The sequence below is a fragment of the Mirounga angustirostris genome, unplaced genomic scaffold (genome assembly GCF_029215605.1).
Source record: "Mirounga angustirostris isolate CCGP_5_RB_7025 unplaced genomic scaffold, mMirAng1.0.hap1 SCAF_3, whole genome shotgun sequence".
Classification (NCBI taxonomy): domain Eukaryota; kingdom Metazoa; phylum Chordata; class Mammalia; order Carnivora; family Phocidae; genus Mirounga; species Mirounga angustirostris.
Genome location: NW_026991711.1, coordinates 14,937,181 through 14,955,687, shown reverse-complemented (window position 1 = coordinate 14,955,687; position 18,507 = coordinate 14,937,181). Strand labels below are relative to the sequence as shown.

Genomic DNA, 18,507 nt, shown 5'->3' with positions numbered 1-18,507 from the left:
CATATTTTGCTGAGATTATTTTTTCTTTTAAACATGAACGAGGGCTGTATTTTATTTAGGGATTGATTATATTAGAATGATTTTTCATCTGCCTGTTAACTTGTTGTATTTCACTGAAAGATGTTCTGATGTTGATCTATCCTTGTGTCCCTGGATCCTATCTTCGTGGTTACCTTTCATTTTTAGCTGCACGAATTTGATTTGGAAATATTCCATTTAAGACTGCTATATCTAGTCTCATAATTGATGATTTCTTTTTCTCTCCAATTTTAGCATCAAGCCTCTTAAAATGAGTCAGAGAGATTTTCCTCTTTTAAAAAATACTCTGAAATACTTTGTATAAAGCAGGGATTACAAATCTGTGGGGGCCAGTGGCTTTTTTAGGAAAAGACACATAATTACTAATTTACTTTCTTTAATAGCTACTAGCTTACTCAGGCATTCTATTTTTCTTTTCATCTCTACTTTCAAATTCGTTGGCATAAAGACATTAAGTGTTTTATAAATTAAAACATCTCCACCATATTTGTAGTTATGTGCTTTTATTTTTAAATTAAATTTTTTTTAGAGAGAGAGTTAGAGCAGGGGTGGGGGGAGGGGCAGAGGGAGAGAGAGAATCTCAAGTAGACTCCATGCCCAGCATGGAGCCTCCCGTGGGCTTGATCTCAGGACCCTGAGATCATAACCTGAGCCAAAGTCAAGAGTCAGCCACTCAACTGACTGAGCCACCCAGGCACCCCAATGTGTACTCCTTTTAAATTCTAGTATGTCTTTTCTCGTTTTTTTTTTTTTTTTTTTAAGCTTGCTCTATTTTTGTTTGTTTTGTAACTTCTATCAATATTGAGCTTTTTGGTCTAGATCTCTCATATTTCTTTGCCACTCCCCATACAGTAATTTCTGCTCATTTTTTCATTATTTCTTTCCTTTTGTTTCTTTATTTCTGTCTTATAGTGTTTCTAGCATTCTGAGCTGAATACCTCATTCATTTCACTTGCTTTAGCAGCATTCCACAAATTATGATAATGTAGCATTTTCATTATCATCTTGTTTTGGGTAATTTGGAACTTTTGTGATGATTTTGTCTTTACCATGACTAATTTAGAGACAATTTTTGTTGTTGTTGTTCCTAAGCACATGACTTGGAAAAATCTGTTTATTGTGGACTTTCAATTTAACTGCACTAAGTCAAAGAACATGAAATATATGATAACAATTCTTAGGAATTTGTAAAACTTTCTTTGTGAACTAGGATTTGGTAGATTTTTACAACTCTTCCATATTTGAAAAAAATGTCTTATTTGGTAGGCAGAGTATAATCTCTCTCTCTTTGTTAGATAAAGTATTAGATAAAGCTCATTAAATTTTTGCTCGCATTTACTAAGATTTTCTAGGAGTTTCCAATCCTTACTAAGATTTTTGTGTGTGCTTGGTCTAAGAGTTTCTGATGGTGATATGTTTTAAAATGTCTTCTAATTATTAACTCTCTCACTTTGTGTTCTAGAGGTTATTCCATCTAGTAGTAGTTCTGTGTGTGTGTGTGTGTATTAGATAGGTTGTTTTTTTTTTTCAAATTTCAGGGGCTAATCTTTTTTTTTTAATTTCTAAGAGTATTTATTAATTGTTGTGATGGGTGAAATAATTCCCCTCACCCCAAAATTCAAGTCTGCTCAAAGCCTCAGAATATGACTTTATTTGGAAATAGGGTCTTTGCAGATGTAATTGGTTAAGAAGAGGAGAGGACATATAGAAGAATGCCACACAAAGATGGAAGCAGAGATTAGGGTGATGTACTACGTGCTAAGGAATGGCAAGGATTGCTAGGGGCCACCAGAAAGGAGGGAAAAGCAAGGAAGGATTCTCTTCTAGAGGCTTCAGAGAGAGTATGGCCCTGTTAACTCCTTGATTTTGGACTTCTGGTTTCCAGAACTATAAGGAAATAAATTTCTGTTGCTTTAAAACTATACACTTTGTTGCAATTTATTATGGCAACCGTAGGAAATTAATACAATATTTTTTGCATCCACCTCTTCTCATTTTGTTTATGCCTGTTTTGTTCTGTACTTCCTTTCTTATATTTATGGATGTATTATATTGGATGTATTGTATGGCTGTTCTTGTACTTATGTCTATAAAGCATCCTTAGTCTATAAAGTTAATTTCCTCTTAAGTGAGTTCAGGTTCAGTTGTTGATTTGTTGCCTGTCTTTCTTTGCACCTCAGTTCTTTTTTTTCTTTAAGATTTTATTTATTTATTGGAGAGAGGATGCACTAGGAGGGGCGGAGGGGAAGAGGGAGAGCGAGAAGCAGACTCCCCACTGAGCAGGGAGCCCGATGCGGGGCTCAATCCCAGGACCCTGAGATCATGACCTGAGCTGAAGGCAGATGCTTAACTGACTGAGCCACCCAGGCATCCCTTTAACATTACAGTTCTTGATGTTTTGAACTTTTATTTTGCAGTTCCATTTTGGGTGGAAAGGGAAGTTTTTGTTTATCTGCTTACTTGTTTTCCCACTTTTCTTTTTTTCTATGCTCACTCTCTCCTGTTGTATAACATCGGTTCCAGGCTGATATTGCAGAGCCAGTCAGGAGCGGCTAGATTCCCCTTTTCTGGGTTTCTACAATTCCATGTAAACAAGTAGTCATAACAGAGCTGCTGCTGGTGGAGTCAGTGCCAGGGAGAATGAGGAGGCTGTCTCTGGGTTACTTTTGGTCCCTTCCTAGATCTAAAACATAGGCTAGTATTGCCACGGCTTCTCCTTACACGTGACTTTGTGGGGGTTTTCTTCCCCCCTACTTTTAGTCCATGGAAATGTTTATCTTGGCTTACGCTCTTGCGAGGTCCTTTTGTTTGCTTGTTTTCTCATTTTCATTTCCACATCACCATTATGAATTTGAAATAGAGGTTCAACGAGTGAACCTTTTGTGTCCTCTTGCCAGTGGCCTTTTCAGAGCCTATCAAAAATATTTTAGGCTACACTTTTGTATTGCAATTGAGTAGAAATTAACTGAATGAATGTAACCTGATTACTCACCTGGTCCTACTCCCATCTATCCCATCTATTACCCCCCTCCATACATGCCAAATTTGTTGGCTTCTCTCCATCTCTATCTCTGCTGTTACCACCATACTTCAAGCTACCATCACCTTTCATCTGGAACGCGGCAAGTTCCGCCTAACTGCGCGCGCTGCTTATCCCTCTATAATCTGTTGCTTATACAGCAGCGAGAGTGATCGCTTGTAAACCTAAATCCAATCCTGTCAGCCCTTTGTTAAAACCCTCTGGTGATTTCATTGTTCAGTAGAATAAGAGGAAGCCTCTCTTGTAGTGGCCTAGATGGCACTGTAAGATCTGACTTCTGTCTGCCTCCTGACGTCATGTCATCCTGCTGCCCCCCCCCCCCCAGCTTATCACATTTCAACATGCTATTCCTAAAACACACTAAGATTGTTTCCATTTCAGAGCCTCTGTATTTGCTATTTCCTCTGCTAGGCTCCTAAACCAGCTGGCTGCTTTTCCTAAATCAGGCCTCATTCTCTGTCCTCCCCATCTACCCCCATTCATGAGCAGTCCTATTGTCTCTGCCTCCAAGATACTTTCCAAATCCTACCATTTCTTTCCATCTTCACCATTACCATCTTGGGTATAAAACCTGCTACCTGGTAACTCTGTTACTGTCCTTGCTCACTGAAACAGATGTATCAGGGCTTATTGACTATCGACTATCGAGGGTGCCCCAACAGACTCCCTAGTGCCTTTGAAGTTATGTGGAGTCATGTCACTAATTATAGCCAATGGAAATGTAAATGGCATCTGTCACTTCTGGATTCAAGCTCTATTTTTCTTTCCATGCCTGGGCAACCACAAGACGTTGGCTACGTTATTACGGTATTCACTACTTGTAGAGGGTTGTACAGGATTTGCCTTGTAGGGAGTTTCACAGGAAGTATGTTGGAATCTGTGTGCTTTGTGCCCCAGAAATTTTGGTATGTTGTATTTTCATTTTTATTCAGTTCTGATATTTTGTAATTTCCCTCAAGACTTCCCTTTTGGTCCATGGGTTACTTCGAAGTGTGTTGTTTTCAAGTATTTGGAGATTTTTCCTCTTACCTTTCTGTTATTGATTTCTAGGTTCATTGTAACATGGTCAGAGAACATACTTTATATAATTTAAGTTCTTTTATAATTGCAATTATTTTAAATTGGTTAAGGTTTATTTTATGATGTAGGATATTGTTTATCTTGGTGAATGTTCCATGTGCACTTAGAAAGAATGTGTATTTGGTAGAGTGTTCTATAAATGTTGATTATATTCAGTTGGTTGATGAACAATTCTATTGATTTTCCCTGCTGATTTTCTGTCTACTCATTCTAGTTATTACTGAGAGAGGAATGTTGATGTCTCCAACTAAAATTGTGAATTTGTTTCTTTTGCCTTTCAGATCTGCTAGTATTTTGCTTCATGTATTTTGAAGCTCTTTTGTTAGGTGTGTATCAATGTAGAAGAGGACTTTAGCCTAAAGATCAGACCTTTTATTTTAACAGGTATAAATAGGTATTTAAGGTATGCAATAAAATGAGCATGACATACCTGTAACATTTTATTGCTTAGAATGGAGCTAAATATAAAAGCAAGGTGACAAAGAGAAATGTTAAATATAAATAGTAACCAAATTTGAGAATTGGAGGAGTTGTATCCAATGTTACACAACTCAGCTCAGGAAGCACTCATCAAGGCCACATGTAACAGGTATAAATTGAACTGTTATAAGGTCTTCAAAATCTGTGAACACAGCAACAGAACCCACAGTTCATGACAGAGATTTTCATTCCCATAAGTGGGGGAGAACTTAGTCCTGGGCCTTTCACAAGTAAACATCCAGGGGCTTTTCCCAGGTGGATTCGAGATTCTTTTCTCCATCTCAATGTGGTACCCAGCTGTGGCCCTCGTCCTCCTGGCAACGCCCCCCGCCCCCCACCAGGAGGCCCCTCTGGTGACTTTTATAATTGCAATTATTTTAAATTAGTTAAGGTTTGTTTTATGATGTAGGATATGGTTTATCTTGGTGAATATTACATGTGCACTTAAAAAGATAACCTTCTCATTGAATCGACCCTTTTATTATTATGTAATGTCCCTCTTTATCCCTGGTAATTTTGTTTTTCTTTGAATTCTATTTTGTTTGATATTAATCAGTCATTCTAGCATTCTTTCTTTTTTTAATGTGTTTTTCCACAGCTGTACAGAGATTTAGTACATTTTTAAAAATTGTGGTAAAAAATGCATAGCAAAATTAGCCACATTAACCACTTTTAAGCATACAGTTCAGTAGTATAAGTATATTCACATTGTTGTGCAATAGAACTTTATCATAATGTAAAATTGAAACAATAGCTCCCCATTTCTTCTTCCCCCAAGCCCCCGGAGATCCCAATTCTACTTTGGTTCTATAGGTTTGACTACTTCATTTATTTATTTATTTAATATTTTATTTATTTATTTGACAGAGAGAGACACAGTGAGAGAGGGAACACAAGCAGGGGGAGTGGGAGAGGGAGAAGCAGGCTTCCCGCGGAGCAGGGAGCCCGATGTGGGGCTTGATCCCAGGACCCTGGGATCATGACCTGAGCCGAAGGCAGACGCCTAATGACTGAGCCACCCAGGCGCCCCAGCTACTTTAGATATCCACTCCAGGGTTCTTTTGATTAGTGTCTGAATGATAAATATTTTTTCCATCTCTTTACTTTTTTTTTTTTTTTTTAGGAGAGAGAGAGAGAGTGCACACACATGAGCAGAGGTAGGAGGGACAGAGGGAGAGGGAGAAAGAGAATCCCATGTGGGCTCCACACTCAGCATAGAGTCTGATGCGGTGCTTGATCTTACAACCCTGAGATCATGACCTGAGCTGAAATCAAGAGTCAGACACTTAACCTACTGAGCCACCCATGGGCCCCTCCATCCCATTACTTTTTTTTATTTTTTATTTTTTTAAAGATTTTATTTAATTATTTGAGAGAGAGAATGAGAGAGAGAGAGAGAGCCCATGAGAGGGGGGAGGGTCAGAGGGAGAAGCAGACTCCCTGCTGAGCAGGGAGCCCGATGTGGGACTCTATCCCGGGATTCCAGGATCATGACCTGAGCCGAAGGCAGAAGCTCAACCAACTGAGCCACCCAGGCGCCCCCATTACTTTTTTTTTTTTTTTAAAGAACTCTATTGTTATAATTGATATAATTTACCCATTTAAAGTGTACAATTAAATATTTTTAAGTATATTCATAGATATGTGCAACCATTACCACTACCTAACGTAAGAATATTTTCATTACTCTCAAAAGAAAGCCTATACACATTAGTAGTCACTCCCTATTCTTCCTTACTCCCAGCCCCGAATACCACTAACCTTCTTGCCCGTATAGATTTACCTATCCTGGTTATTTCACATAAATGGAAGCATACAATTCTGTGACCAGTTTCTTTCACTTACCATAATCTTCTTCAAAGTTCATTCATGTTTTAGCACGTATCAGTACTTTATTCCTTTTTTTAAAAAAGAGATTTTATTTGAGGGGCACCTGGGTGGTTCAGTTCTTAGGTGTCTGCCTTCGGCTCAGGTCATGATCCCGGGGTCCTGGGATCGAGCCCCACATTGGGCTCCCTGCTCCGTGGGAAACCTGCTTCTCCCTCTCCCACTCCCCCTGCTTGCATTCTTGCTCTTGCTATCTCTCTCTGTCAAATAAATAAATATTTTTTAAAAGATTTTTTTTTTAAAGATTTTATTTATTTATTTGACGGAGAGGGACACAGCGAGAGAGGGAACACAAGCAGGGGGAGCAAGAGAGGGAGAAGCAGGCTTCCTGCGGAGCACGAAGCCCAATGTGGGGCTCGATCCCAGGACCCCGGGATCATGACCTGAGCCGAAGGCAGACACTTAACGACTGAGCCACCCAGGCGCCCTTAAAAAAGATTTTATTTGATAAAGAACAAGAGAGAGCTCCCCACCCCCAGCACAAGTGGGGGGAGGGGCAAAGGGTGAGGGAGAAGCAGATCCCTGCTGAGTAGGGAGCCCAACAAGGGGCTCAATCCCTGGACCCCGGGGATCATGACCTGAGCCAAAGGCAGACACTTAACCGACTGAGTCACCTAGGTGCCCCATTTTATTTCTTTTTTATAGTCAAATAATATTTTATTGTATGGATCTAACACAGTTTATGCACTCTCTTGTTGATAGACACCTGAGTTGTTTCTCCTTTGACTATTATGAACATATAATAGCTAGGAACGTCTGTGTAGCAAGATTTTGTGTGAACATGTTTTCAATTCTCTTAACTGGAGACGAATTTCTGGGTCATATAGTAATTCTATATTTAACACTTTGATGTTTGTTTTCTAAAGTGGCTGTGCCATTTTACATTCCCAATAACAATACGTGAGAGTTCCCATTTCTCCATATCCTCATCAACTCTTGCTATTGCTCATCTTGATTATAGCCATCAAGGTGGGTATGAAGTGGCATCTCATTGTGGTTTTGAATTGCATATCCCTAATGGCTAATGATATGGAGTATCTTTCCATGTACTTATTGGTCATTTATATATATTCTTTGGAAAAATGCCTCTTCAGATTCTTTGCTCATTTTTTAATTGGGTTGTCTTTTTATTCTTGAGTCATACAAACACACACACACACACACACCATCTGGATACAAGTCCCTTATCAAATATATGATTTGCATTTTTTTCTCCCATTCTGTGTATTGTCTTTCCATTTTCTTGATGGTGTCCTTTGGGGCACAAAAATTTTAAATTTTTATGAAATCCACTTTAATTTTTCCTCTGTGTGTGTACTTTTGATGTTGTATCTAAGAAGCCTTTATTTACCCCAAGAATATGAAGATTTACTACTCTTATGAGTTATATAGTTTTAGATTTTACATTTAGGTCTATGATCCAACTTGAGTTAGTTTTTGTGTGTGGTCTAAGGAAAGGGTCCAACTTCATTCTTTTGCACATGGATATAGAGTTGTCCCAGCATCATTTGTTGAAGTGACTACCTTTGCCCCATTGAATTATCTTGGCATCCTTGTTGAAATCAATTGACCATAAAGTGAGGTTCATCATACCATGTAGACAGCTTATAATTGATTCATGTTATTTCTTTTATTATCCATTTTGACATTATCTGTCATTTAATTATTTTGTTTATAACATTTACATTTAATACAATTTTTCTATGCTTGGATTTAGATGTAAGGATATAACTTAGATATGAGATCTGGAAAATAATAAAGCTCTATGATTTGTGTTATAAGAATTTCACAAGAAACCTTTTTAAAGACATTGACTATTAGAATTTCACTTAATTTAGAAAGTTTGTTTTGAAGAGTTGCATTGCATATAAAACATATTGTATTGGGGCGCCTGGGTGGCTCAGTTGTTAAGCGTCTGCCTTCGGCTCAGGTCATGATCCCAGGGTCCTGGGATTGAGCCCCGCATGGGGGTCCCTGCTCAGCGGGAAGCCTGCTTCTCTTTCTCCCACTCCCCCTGCTTGTGTTCCCTCTCTCGCTGTGTCTCGCTATGTCTGTCAAATAAATAAATAAAATCTTAAAAAAAACCCATAAAAAACCATATTGTATTATCATTGATTTCATATAATCAAATCAGAAGAAATAGAGCTTTCTCTGTTTTTAAATTTTTTATTGAGATATAACTGACATATAACATTGTATTAGTTGTAGGTGTACAATGATTTGATATATGTACACATTGCAAAACGATTATAAGTTTAGTTAACACCTATCACCACATAGTTACACTTTTTTTCTCATGATGAGGACTTTTAAGATTCATTCCTTTAGGGGTGCCTACGTGGTTCAGTTGGTTGGATGTCTGCCTTTGGCTCAGGTCATGATCTCAGGGTCGTTTGATGAGCCCCCCATCCGGCTCCCTGCTCAGCCAGGAGCCTGCTTCTCTAGCTTCCTTTGCCCCTCCCCCTGCTTGTGCTCTCACTCTCTCAAATAAATATATAAAATCTTAAAAAAAAATCGGTTCCTTTAGCAACTTTCAAATATACAATATAGTATTGTTAACTATAGTCTCCATATTGTACATTATATCCACAGGACTTATAAACTGGATGTTTGTTTGAACTTTTTGATCACCTTCACCCATTTCTCCCTTCCCCACTTTGGCAACCACCAATTCCTTCTCTATATCCATGAGTTTTTTTTTAGATTCCACATATAAGTGAGATAATACAGTATTTATCTTTCTCTGACTGACTTATTTCACTTAGCATAATGCACACAAGGTCCATACACGTTGTTGCAAATGGCAAGATTTCCTACTTTTTAGGGCTAAATAATAGTCCTCTGTGTGTGCGTGTGTGCACATGTATGTGCATGCATGCCACATTTTCTTTATCCATTCATCTCTTAATGGACACTTAGGTTGTTTCCATGTCTTGGCTATTTTAAGTAATGGTGCAATGAACATGGGGGGTGGACACAGAGCAGTCTGCAAAAAATCAATTATTCATTCCAACTGCCCAAAGATTCATGTGTTTATCATAAATATTACATGAATATTTTTATACTTATTGGTAAACTAGTAAGTTTGCATTGGACAATAAACACAGAAAAGCATTACTCTTTTACTCCAGCTAAAACATCCCTGGTGTAGAGCGTGCACTTCGGATTGTGCTGGGGACGCCGGAGGAAATGGCCTTGAACAAACTTAACGCTAAATTGAGTAACTTGAGTCTTATCTTGTTCAAGTTTCTATCTCTCTCGTAGAGTTTCCTCTGATGAACACAAGATGCAAGATCCGTTCTAACAGGACCCTCCTGCCGCCCCCCGCTCCCAGCCCCCCGTTGACGTGCGCTACAGTCCCCGGAGCCCCTTGCTCTCTTAGCTGCTGCGCCTCCTGGTTTCTTCTTCGCAGAATCTTCCAGAATTGCTCGCTTTCCTGGGCACGCTGGCCAGTGGTGGGGAGGGGTGTTCCAGGCTTCCAAGCCATTCTTCCGGGCCTCAGGTCACCGAGATCCTTCTCGGCTGTCCCTGACCTGCTTCAACCTCCATCAGCTCCTCCTACCCTACAGAGCCCCGGCCTCTGACCGTTTCTCGCGCACTCTTCGGAGGAGGCTGTGCTCCTTCCGAGACGCTCGGCTTGGCGGTAGCAGGCTCTGTGAAGCGTGCTGTGCACCGGTCCGTTCCGAGACCTCCACGCCAGGCGCTCGGGCTTCCTGGGACGACGCTTGGCTCTTCTTTATTCGCGGACGCGGCGGCTTCACCTTCCTCTCTAAACAGCACCCCGGAAAACCTCCTCCTCGCTAACCTACCAGCTCCGGGAGCGACCCGAAAAGGCATCCGCGGGTTGCGCATGCGGACTCGGCGGCCGCCACACAGACGCCCCGCGGCCGCCTCCCTCCGACCCGCCACGGCCGTTTGGAGCTCCCTGACAGCTCCACGACCAGCGGACGCAGCCTCGTCTCGTGCCTCCACGTTGTCCTATCAGAGATGGGGCGGGGCGGAGGCCCCCGCAGCCTATCAACGCGAACCACGACCCCGGCGAGCCCAGTAGGAGAGCAGCCGGGAAGAAGGCGATTGGGCGGCAGCTGCGCTCGGGGCGTAGCGTCGCCCGGGCTCCGCCCACCGCTGCCTTCCTCCGGTGGGCGCCCGCGGCCGCTTAGGCCTGAGCGAGAGCCGACGGCGGGCGGGCGCAGCTGCAGCCTGAGCGCCGGCGGGGCTGGTGGGCCCCGCACCCTCTCTCGTCCTCGCCGCCCGCGCCCTCGGACATGGTGGCCCCCGGCTCTGTGACCAGCCGGCTGGGCTCGGTGTTCCCCTTCCTGCTGGTCCTGGTGGACCTGCAGTACGAAGGTGAGTCCTGTCCTGCCCTGGCCGGGGGAGGTGGGCGCCCGGGCCAGGCCCCCTGGCGCTTCCCCGCCTGCATCCGGGCGCGAGTCTCGGGGCGGCTGGGCGGGAGCCGGGGAGTCCGCGCGGCCCGGCTGGGCCTGAGACCGCCCCTGGGCGGGGGCCGGCACCCGATTCCGGGTTTGTCTGGGGAAGAGGTGGTGGGACCGGCGGGCCGCCCGGCGGGGACGGACGGGTTCGGAGTGAGGAGCGGGGCCGAAGGAGGTCGAGGGGGTGCGGGGGAGCGGGGCATCCGGCACGACTCCTGAGTGTCCCGGGACGCGGAGACCGGAGCAGCCGTCGGGTCCCGGCCTCGCTTGGGACCCTCTGGGGACACTTGGTCGGTGGTGCTGGGAGGAGGCAGTAAAGGTGGCCAAAGGGGAGGTCTCTTTCGCTTCGGAGTTCCGGGGGGCGGGGGGAGTGTGTCCGACTGCGCTTAGTGGAGGGGACAGTGTTGACTGTTCAGAGTTGAGTAACCCTCGCATTACTGTGTGTCGTGGATGGAAGTTGTTAGGTTGGTGCGTTAAGGCGGGTGCTGGCATTCCAAGCTCCCGGAGGGCAAGGCACGAAGTTTGTGGTTTAACTACTCCCGGCATGGTGCCCTTCAGCTTACCGCTGGCTTTCCTTTTCCGAGTTCTCTGAAAAAAGGTCCCCTTAAAAGGTACGGAACGCTTAAATTGTGCTTGAGTCCTACAGATTGGATTGTTGGCTACTCTAACAGAATAGCAAAAGCAAAGGGCTGTCCCATCATAGATGTCAGCGGGAGCAGTAAGAATTAAAGCTGAGGGTGCCAATTGAACTAATGCTTCCATCCTGGTGACTGCAAGAAATATTCGAGTGTGATGTCCTATCACATGCACTGATCTGCTTTCATTCCTATGAAAAGGGCTAGTCAAGGGGGTCACATATTTCAATATGAGACTTAATGTTAGATTTGGAGGGACTGAGGAACCACAGTTGGGAATTGTTTATGGTAAAATCCCCTCAAAATTCTCAACTTAAAAAAAAAGTAGGGCGCCTGGGTGGCTCAGGTGGTTAGGCATCTGCCTTAGGCTCAGGTCATGATCTCAGGGTCCTGGGATCGAGTTCCGCATCAGGCTCCCTGCTCCTTGGGAGCCTGCTTCTCCCTCTGCCTCTCTCTCTGTGTGTCTCTCATGAATAAATAAATAAAATCTTTAAAAAAAAAAAAAAGTAATACACTCTCCACATTTTAGGTCCCATTCATGGCAGTGTTAACGTTGTTCTCCTGGTGACCCCATATCAGAACATAGAATCGTGACAACATTGGGACAAAGAAATTGTCTAGGTTGCCCTAGACAATCTAGGGAATTGAACTTTGAATGCCCGGACCACTTTAATATGGGTCATGTATTCCAGTTCTCTTGCATTTTCTAATGTTAACACCCCCCCCCCCCATGTCACATTTTGTCCAGTTACTACTGGTGATTTATTTTGACCACTTAAGAGAAAGTTCCCTATGTTCTGTTTTATGCTTTTTAAGTTATGAAAGCGCACACTTTTATATGATTTGCTTTCCTACTAGCTTTTGGACTACCTTTTTGGAATGGCTGTTCTGTACGACTCAGTACTTCATTTCCTTCCTAGAGTATTTTCCATAAGAAAAACTTCATTAGAGAGTTTTTCTGTGTAGAAGGCATTCTCAGAGGAGTGCCAGAGTGCTGTTCTTGAGGAGCATTGCCTGTATGAAGTAGCAGAGACTTGGTACAGGTAGTAGGAAAAAAGGGGAAAAGATCTTAAATTCATTAAAGGTCTTCTGTGTGCCAGCCTTCTTTCTTTTTTTTTAAAAGATTTTATTTATTTGACAGAGAGAGATACAGCGAGAGAGGGAACACAAGCAGGGGGAGTGGGAGAGGGAGAAGCAGGCTTCCTGCAGAGCAGGGAGCCCGATGTGGGGCTCGATCCCAGCACCCTGGGATCATGACCCGAGCCTGAAGGCAGACACTTAACGACTGAGCCACCCAGGCACCCCGAATGTTTTATATTTTAATTTTTTTTTTTTTTAGATTTTATTGATTTGAGAGAGACAGAGATAGTGATATAGAGAGCAAAGTGGGGAGGAGAGGGAGAAGCAGGCTCCCCACAGAGCAGGGAGCCCGATGCGGGACTCGATCCCAGGACCCTGGGATCATGATCTGAGCCGAAGGCAGACGCTTAACGACTGAGCCACCCAGGCGCCCCATCCCAGGCATCCTTCTATAAGTGATCTCTCATTCATGGAGGTATGTGATACTATTTCTACTTTACAGATGAGGGAACTTTAGCTATAATGTCACAGAGCTGTTAAATCCAAGAACCATAAATTAAACTCAGTTATTTGACTCTGAAGTTCATCTTGTGTATCATGTGGGCCCCAGCATTTGTAAGTGGTGGCAGCTGAGAGAAATCAGCATTTTTTTTTTTTTTTTTTTTTTTGGTTTGTTTGCCACTGGGGGTAATGAGATGATTTCTTGTCATGTTAATACATCGGTTCTCAAACTTGAGTGTGTATCAGAATCTTAACTGAAGGGCTTTTAAAAGCAGAGTGCTGGGTCCCCCTCTCAGCATTTCTGATTCAGTAGGTCTGGGTGGGACCTGAAATTTCACATTTCTAAAAAGTAATCACTGGTGAGAATCACTGGTCTAATAATTCATATAGAGGAGTAAAGTTAGGTGTCTGCATGTACTAGACACTAAATTTGGTGATGAGGATATAAAGGTTAGAAAGAACCTTTGACCTGAATTGACAAACTGTTAACTCCTGTTTTCCAGAATAAGTTATGTTTGGTTTCAGGAACCTCAGAGTCCTCCAGGGGGATATAGGTCTGAGGTTCAGAGGGAGAGGAAGTGAAGGAGAAGGGTGTGAGAATAGTGAGTGTGAAACACAGAGTTGCATGCGACAGAGAGGGTCACCAGTAATTAGCTTAGTTGGCCTAGTTTTTTTCTGATTTAAAAATATTCATCTTGGGGCGCCTGGGTGGCTCAGATGGTTAAGCGTCTGCCTTCGGCTCAGGTCATGATCTCAGGGTCCTGGGATCGAGTCCCGCATCGGGCTCCCTGCTCCTTGGGAGCCTGCTTCTCGCTCTGCCTCTCTCTCTCTCTCATGAATAAATAAAATAAAAATCTTAAAAAAAAAAAATATTCATCTTTGTACCCCCCCCTTCCAGGCTTTTCTGTTAATTGTGATCCAAAGAAAGAGACTATGTAATAGTCTTATGAATTGAAAGATTACATCTTTTAGCACTCTTTTTCAAAAAGGCCTTTGAAAGAAGTCCAAAGCACTAGGTTAGGAATAGAATTTTTGGAGCAGAAAGAAAACTTTAGTAGTATCTAGTATTCTCATGTTACAGATAACATAGCTATTTTAATTCTTTGCTAATGGTTTGTTCTGTGTGGTGCCTTGAGTAGGAACACAGCCTTTTATCTTTTTTTGTTCCTTAACATGCTTCCTGGACCCAGTTTTTCTTTATTTCACTGAACTGACCCAACTAAACCATTTATTTGGCCGTAGGTAAAGAATAGTTGGAAATCTGTAGGTATAAATGATACTGAAATTTTTATATTCATTTAACCTACTTAAAGTATACTTTGTTTCTCTAGGATTTTCTGGCATTATTTAAATTTGTAAAGACACATAAAGTAGGGAAAATGAATGACTTTCAGTAATTTACACACACTGAGTATTTTAGTAGATGGTCAGATAGCTTCTAGAGTTCTTTTAATATGATAGGTTATAGATAATAGTGTAAAAGTTCCAGTTCACTTGACTAGCTAGCATTTGCTGAGCAAGGGCCTGAAATGCAGTAAAATTTTTTCTGTGGGACAGCGGTGGTTGTTCTGAGATGGGATTCCCTGCAGTAATTATTAGGCTTTATTTTCTCATATGAAGTGAATTAATTGTGTTTAAGTTTAATTTCTTTTGTCATGGTTTTCTTTTGATTAATGTCCAGCAGTTTATCTTTGTTTATATGGAAATATCATGGGAACCCAGTCACCTGCTCTTTAGAACTAAGACATTTCAACTGTAGATTTATTTTTCTTTCAAGATCTTTAGAAAGCTGGTTTTTAAAAAAACTTGTTTATTTCTTGTTTTGTACATCTGATAAGTTTGTGTCATTTGGAGTTCTGGAATATGGGAATCAGTGGAGGCTTACTCTATAGTGCTTTCTGGTGAGATATAGTATAGAACTCATGGTTTTGCCATTGAGTTTATAGACCACTTGAGGGTATAAGACATGCTTTGTGAAGTATGCATGTCCTCTTCCCTCTCTTCTCAGTTTAGATTTATTGGTCCACCTTATAGTCACATCATTGCAAAAATCTTTTAGTTTCCTTGCCCCTGCATTCTTTTGTTTTACTCATGTGGCAAAATTTGACACCTCTGAAACCCAAATTGACCAGCTTGTTTGTTGTATCTCAGAGTTGAACATGGCTGGAGAAAAATGGAAATAACCTTGCTGACTGGTCTCACTGTAAGCATATAATCTCAATTTCAAATGCACACTCAATATTGCCAGCATTCCTACAATTCCCTAGTATGTCCATTCCTGAAAAGCAGCATTTCAGACCTTTTCTTTTCCTTAAATCTCCAATGTAACCCCCCTTTCCTCCCTCTGTACCTCATTCTTTTAGACCTTGTCTTTATTTGAGAAAATGAAAGCCACCACAGGCAGTTTCCTTTTCTTTCTTCCACTAAAGTCACTAGCCTACCTATGTTTATACCCAGTCTGCTACTTTTCTTATATTAAAATGGCTAAAGTGGGCACCTGGGTGGCTCAGATGGTTAAGCGTCTGCCTTCGGCTCAGGTCATGATCTCAGGGTCCTGGGATCGAGTCCCGCATCGGGCTCCCTGCTCCTCGGGAGCCTGCTTCTCCCTCTGCCTCTCTCTCTCTCTCTGTCTGTCATGAATAAATAAATAAAATCTTTAAAAAAAATAATAAAATAAAATAAAATGGCTAAAGTATCTCTATTCCTGGCAAAATCCAATTCCTATACTTAGGCCCCGGATTCCACTTCCTCTCATCTTCTGAAAGTACTGCTCCTGTAGTTATCGTGTCTCTCCTGTGTCATCACTTTGTTTCTCTCTGTGGGATCTTTGACATCAGCACTCCAATGTGTTGTAGTGTTTCCATCCTAAACTGTTCTTGGATGTCATGTGCCCTTCAGCTACTGAACTGTGTCTTCACTTCTTTAGACAGTAGGACTTTGAAGAGTTGCTGATAGTCTCTATTTCCTCATCTTCTGTTCTCTCTTCAACACGTTACTGCACTGATAACTGCAAAGCCTTACTATCTGACTCCTACTTACTTACACCTCTTATCTTAATCTTCCCCTCATCATTAGGCTCCCACCACACCAACTTCTTTAATTTATTATTATTATTATATATAATAATATTATTAGAGGGAGAGAGCAGGGATGGTGTGGGTGGGTTGGGGAGGGGCAGAGAGAGGGAGAGAGAGAATTTCAAGCAGGCTCCATGCCCAGCATGGAACCTTTTGCAGGGCTCAGTCTCACGACCCCAAGATCATGACAAGAGCCAAAATCAAGAGTCGGATGCTTAACCGGCTAAGCCATCCAGGCGCCCCCACACCAACTTCTTTTACTTCCAAATGCCAACCTAATTTCTGACTGATTCTTGCTGTCCCCACCGTCTGGAAAGCTTCACATGAGGTCTTCAAATGAACATTCATATTTCAGAGAGGCCTATCCTGACACACTATGTAAAAAGGACTCTCTTCTTCAGTTAATAGTTTCTGTTTACCTTTTTGAATTTACTTCATAAAACTTCACATTGTCTGAATTATCTCATTTACTTTTCTTTCCTGCCTGTTCTCTCTAGAATATGAGCTTTGGAAAGGGCTCTTGTCTCTACCTGAAACACATTGACATGAGGTAGATGTGCAATAAATATTTTTTAAATGGGTGAGTGAAGTTGACTATTTAAGCTGTTTTTTTTTTTTGCATGGACTCTTCTAAACTTATTTTCTAAGTTGAAACTCAGGGGGTACTGTCAAAACGTTTGTGTTCACAGTTAATTGAAGCAAAGACAAATAATGTCCATTGAAATTGAGCAAACCTGGTTATAACAGATTTTATTTTCCTAGTTCACCTAGGAAGCTTTTAGTGCATTTAGTTCAGATGTACTACACAACTACTCAGTCTTTTCTTCCTTTCAATTTGGCTCAACCACTTTTTGGGTCATAGTGACTGGAAAGAGATGCTTAGGGTTTCCAGCTCAGTTTATTTTTATTGAAACTGTTATGTCATCCGTCCTTAGTTACGCTTAGTTGCACTTCTTGCTCTGTCTTTCTGTGGCCAATTTCCACTTTTTCTGTGTTTTTGCCATGAGACTTCTTTCAGACTCTACCCCATCTTGCTTGAATCTTGGATTCAGATTAGATCTCTTTCAAACAGTATTTTGTCTTTTTTGCCTCATGTGCCTTTGTAGGATGACCTTTGCGTTTTCCTCATCCATCATGTTCTTTTTTTTTTTTTTTTTAAGATTTTACTTTTAGTAATCTCTGCACCCAACATGGGGCTCGAACCCACAACCCCAGATCAAGAGTCACACATTCTACTGACTGAGCCAGCCAGGAGCCCCTCTTGTCCTTCACATTCTGAGTGCTCCAATCTGAATAACCACACTGGGCTTGCTACCTGCTGTGTCACTTGGCCTTAGCTTGAACCTTAGTAATTTGGCCACTAGTTCTTGCCTTTTTCATTCTTGTTCTTCAACTCTTGATTGTGACTCTCACCACGTCATATTCTTAACCCCTTATCTTTACATTTCTTTTTTTTTTTTAAGATTTTATTTATTTATATGCCAGAGAGAGAGAGAGAGCACAAACTGGGGGAGCAGCAGAGGCAGAGGGAGAAGGAGGCTCCCCACTGAGCAGGGAGCCCAGTGCGGACTCAATCCCAGGATCCTGGGATCATGACCCATGCCGAAGGCAGACACTTAACCGACTGAGCCACCCAGGTGTCCCTCAACTTTACATTTCTTAAAATTCTTTATTTCTTGCTTGCCAAAATGTGATGATTCTAATGCTAACTTCATAAAAAGACTTAGCTACTCTACCTTTTTCCTTACACTTCCTGTATATTTTGCTGACCTATGGTTATGCTCATCTAAGGAGAAACTTATTGTTTAATGCTGATTAGGCATGATGTTTGGTTGCTTTATCTCTTAGAAAGTAGGAGATCGCTCTTGTCGCTGTTTCCCAGTATGTGGCAAAGGAATAAAAAAGTACCCATGGCTCAAAACAGGGTTAAGATAGTACAGAAACAGCCACAACTTACAAATAATTTTTTCTTTTTACATATTAATGTCTTTATGAATCTTTGGTAGTATCAGTTTGATTTGATAATTGTTATTATGTACCTTGGATTCTATTCTTTTAAACTTTTACACTAAGTATTTTATTGTATGCCACTGTCAGTGTATATAAAATAATTACCCTTGTGAAATAGAAATTTATGAAAATTTAGAGAGGTAGATTTAAGGACTGATAAAGGTAGAAGTTTCGTGTGGTACCTCTTTAGGGATAAGCTTTTGTACAGGCTTCAAATTTAGTTCTCCTTTGAATATTCACCGGTTCAT

The 18,507-nt window shown here is 41.7% G+C and overlaps 1 protein-coding gene across 2 annotated transcripts in view; it reads left to right on the top strand.

The window, feature by feature from the left end:
- Positions 1 to 10,647: 10,647 nt before the first annotated feature.
- DNAJC3 (DnaJ heat shock protein family (Hsp40) member C3) overlaps positions 10,648 to 18,507 on the top strand; it is a 68,849-nt gene continuing 60,989 nt past the window's right edge. For both annotated transcript variants that reach the window (XM_054506392.2, XM_045869611.3), the window contains exon 1: positions 10,648 to 10,873. In XM_054506392.2, coding sequence (XP_054362367.1) covers positions 10,792 to 10,873 — 82 coding nt within the window. In that variant the 5' untranslated portion in view covers positions 10,648 to 10,791. The remainder of the gene's footprint in view (positions 10,874 to 18,507) is intronic.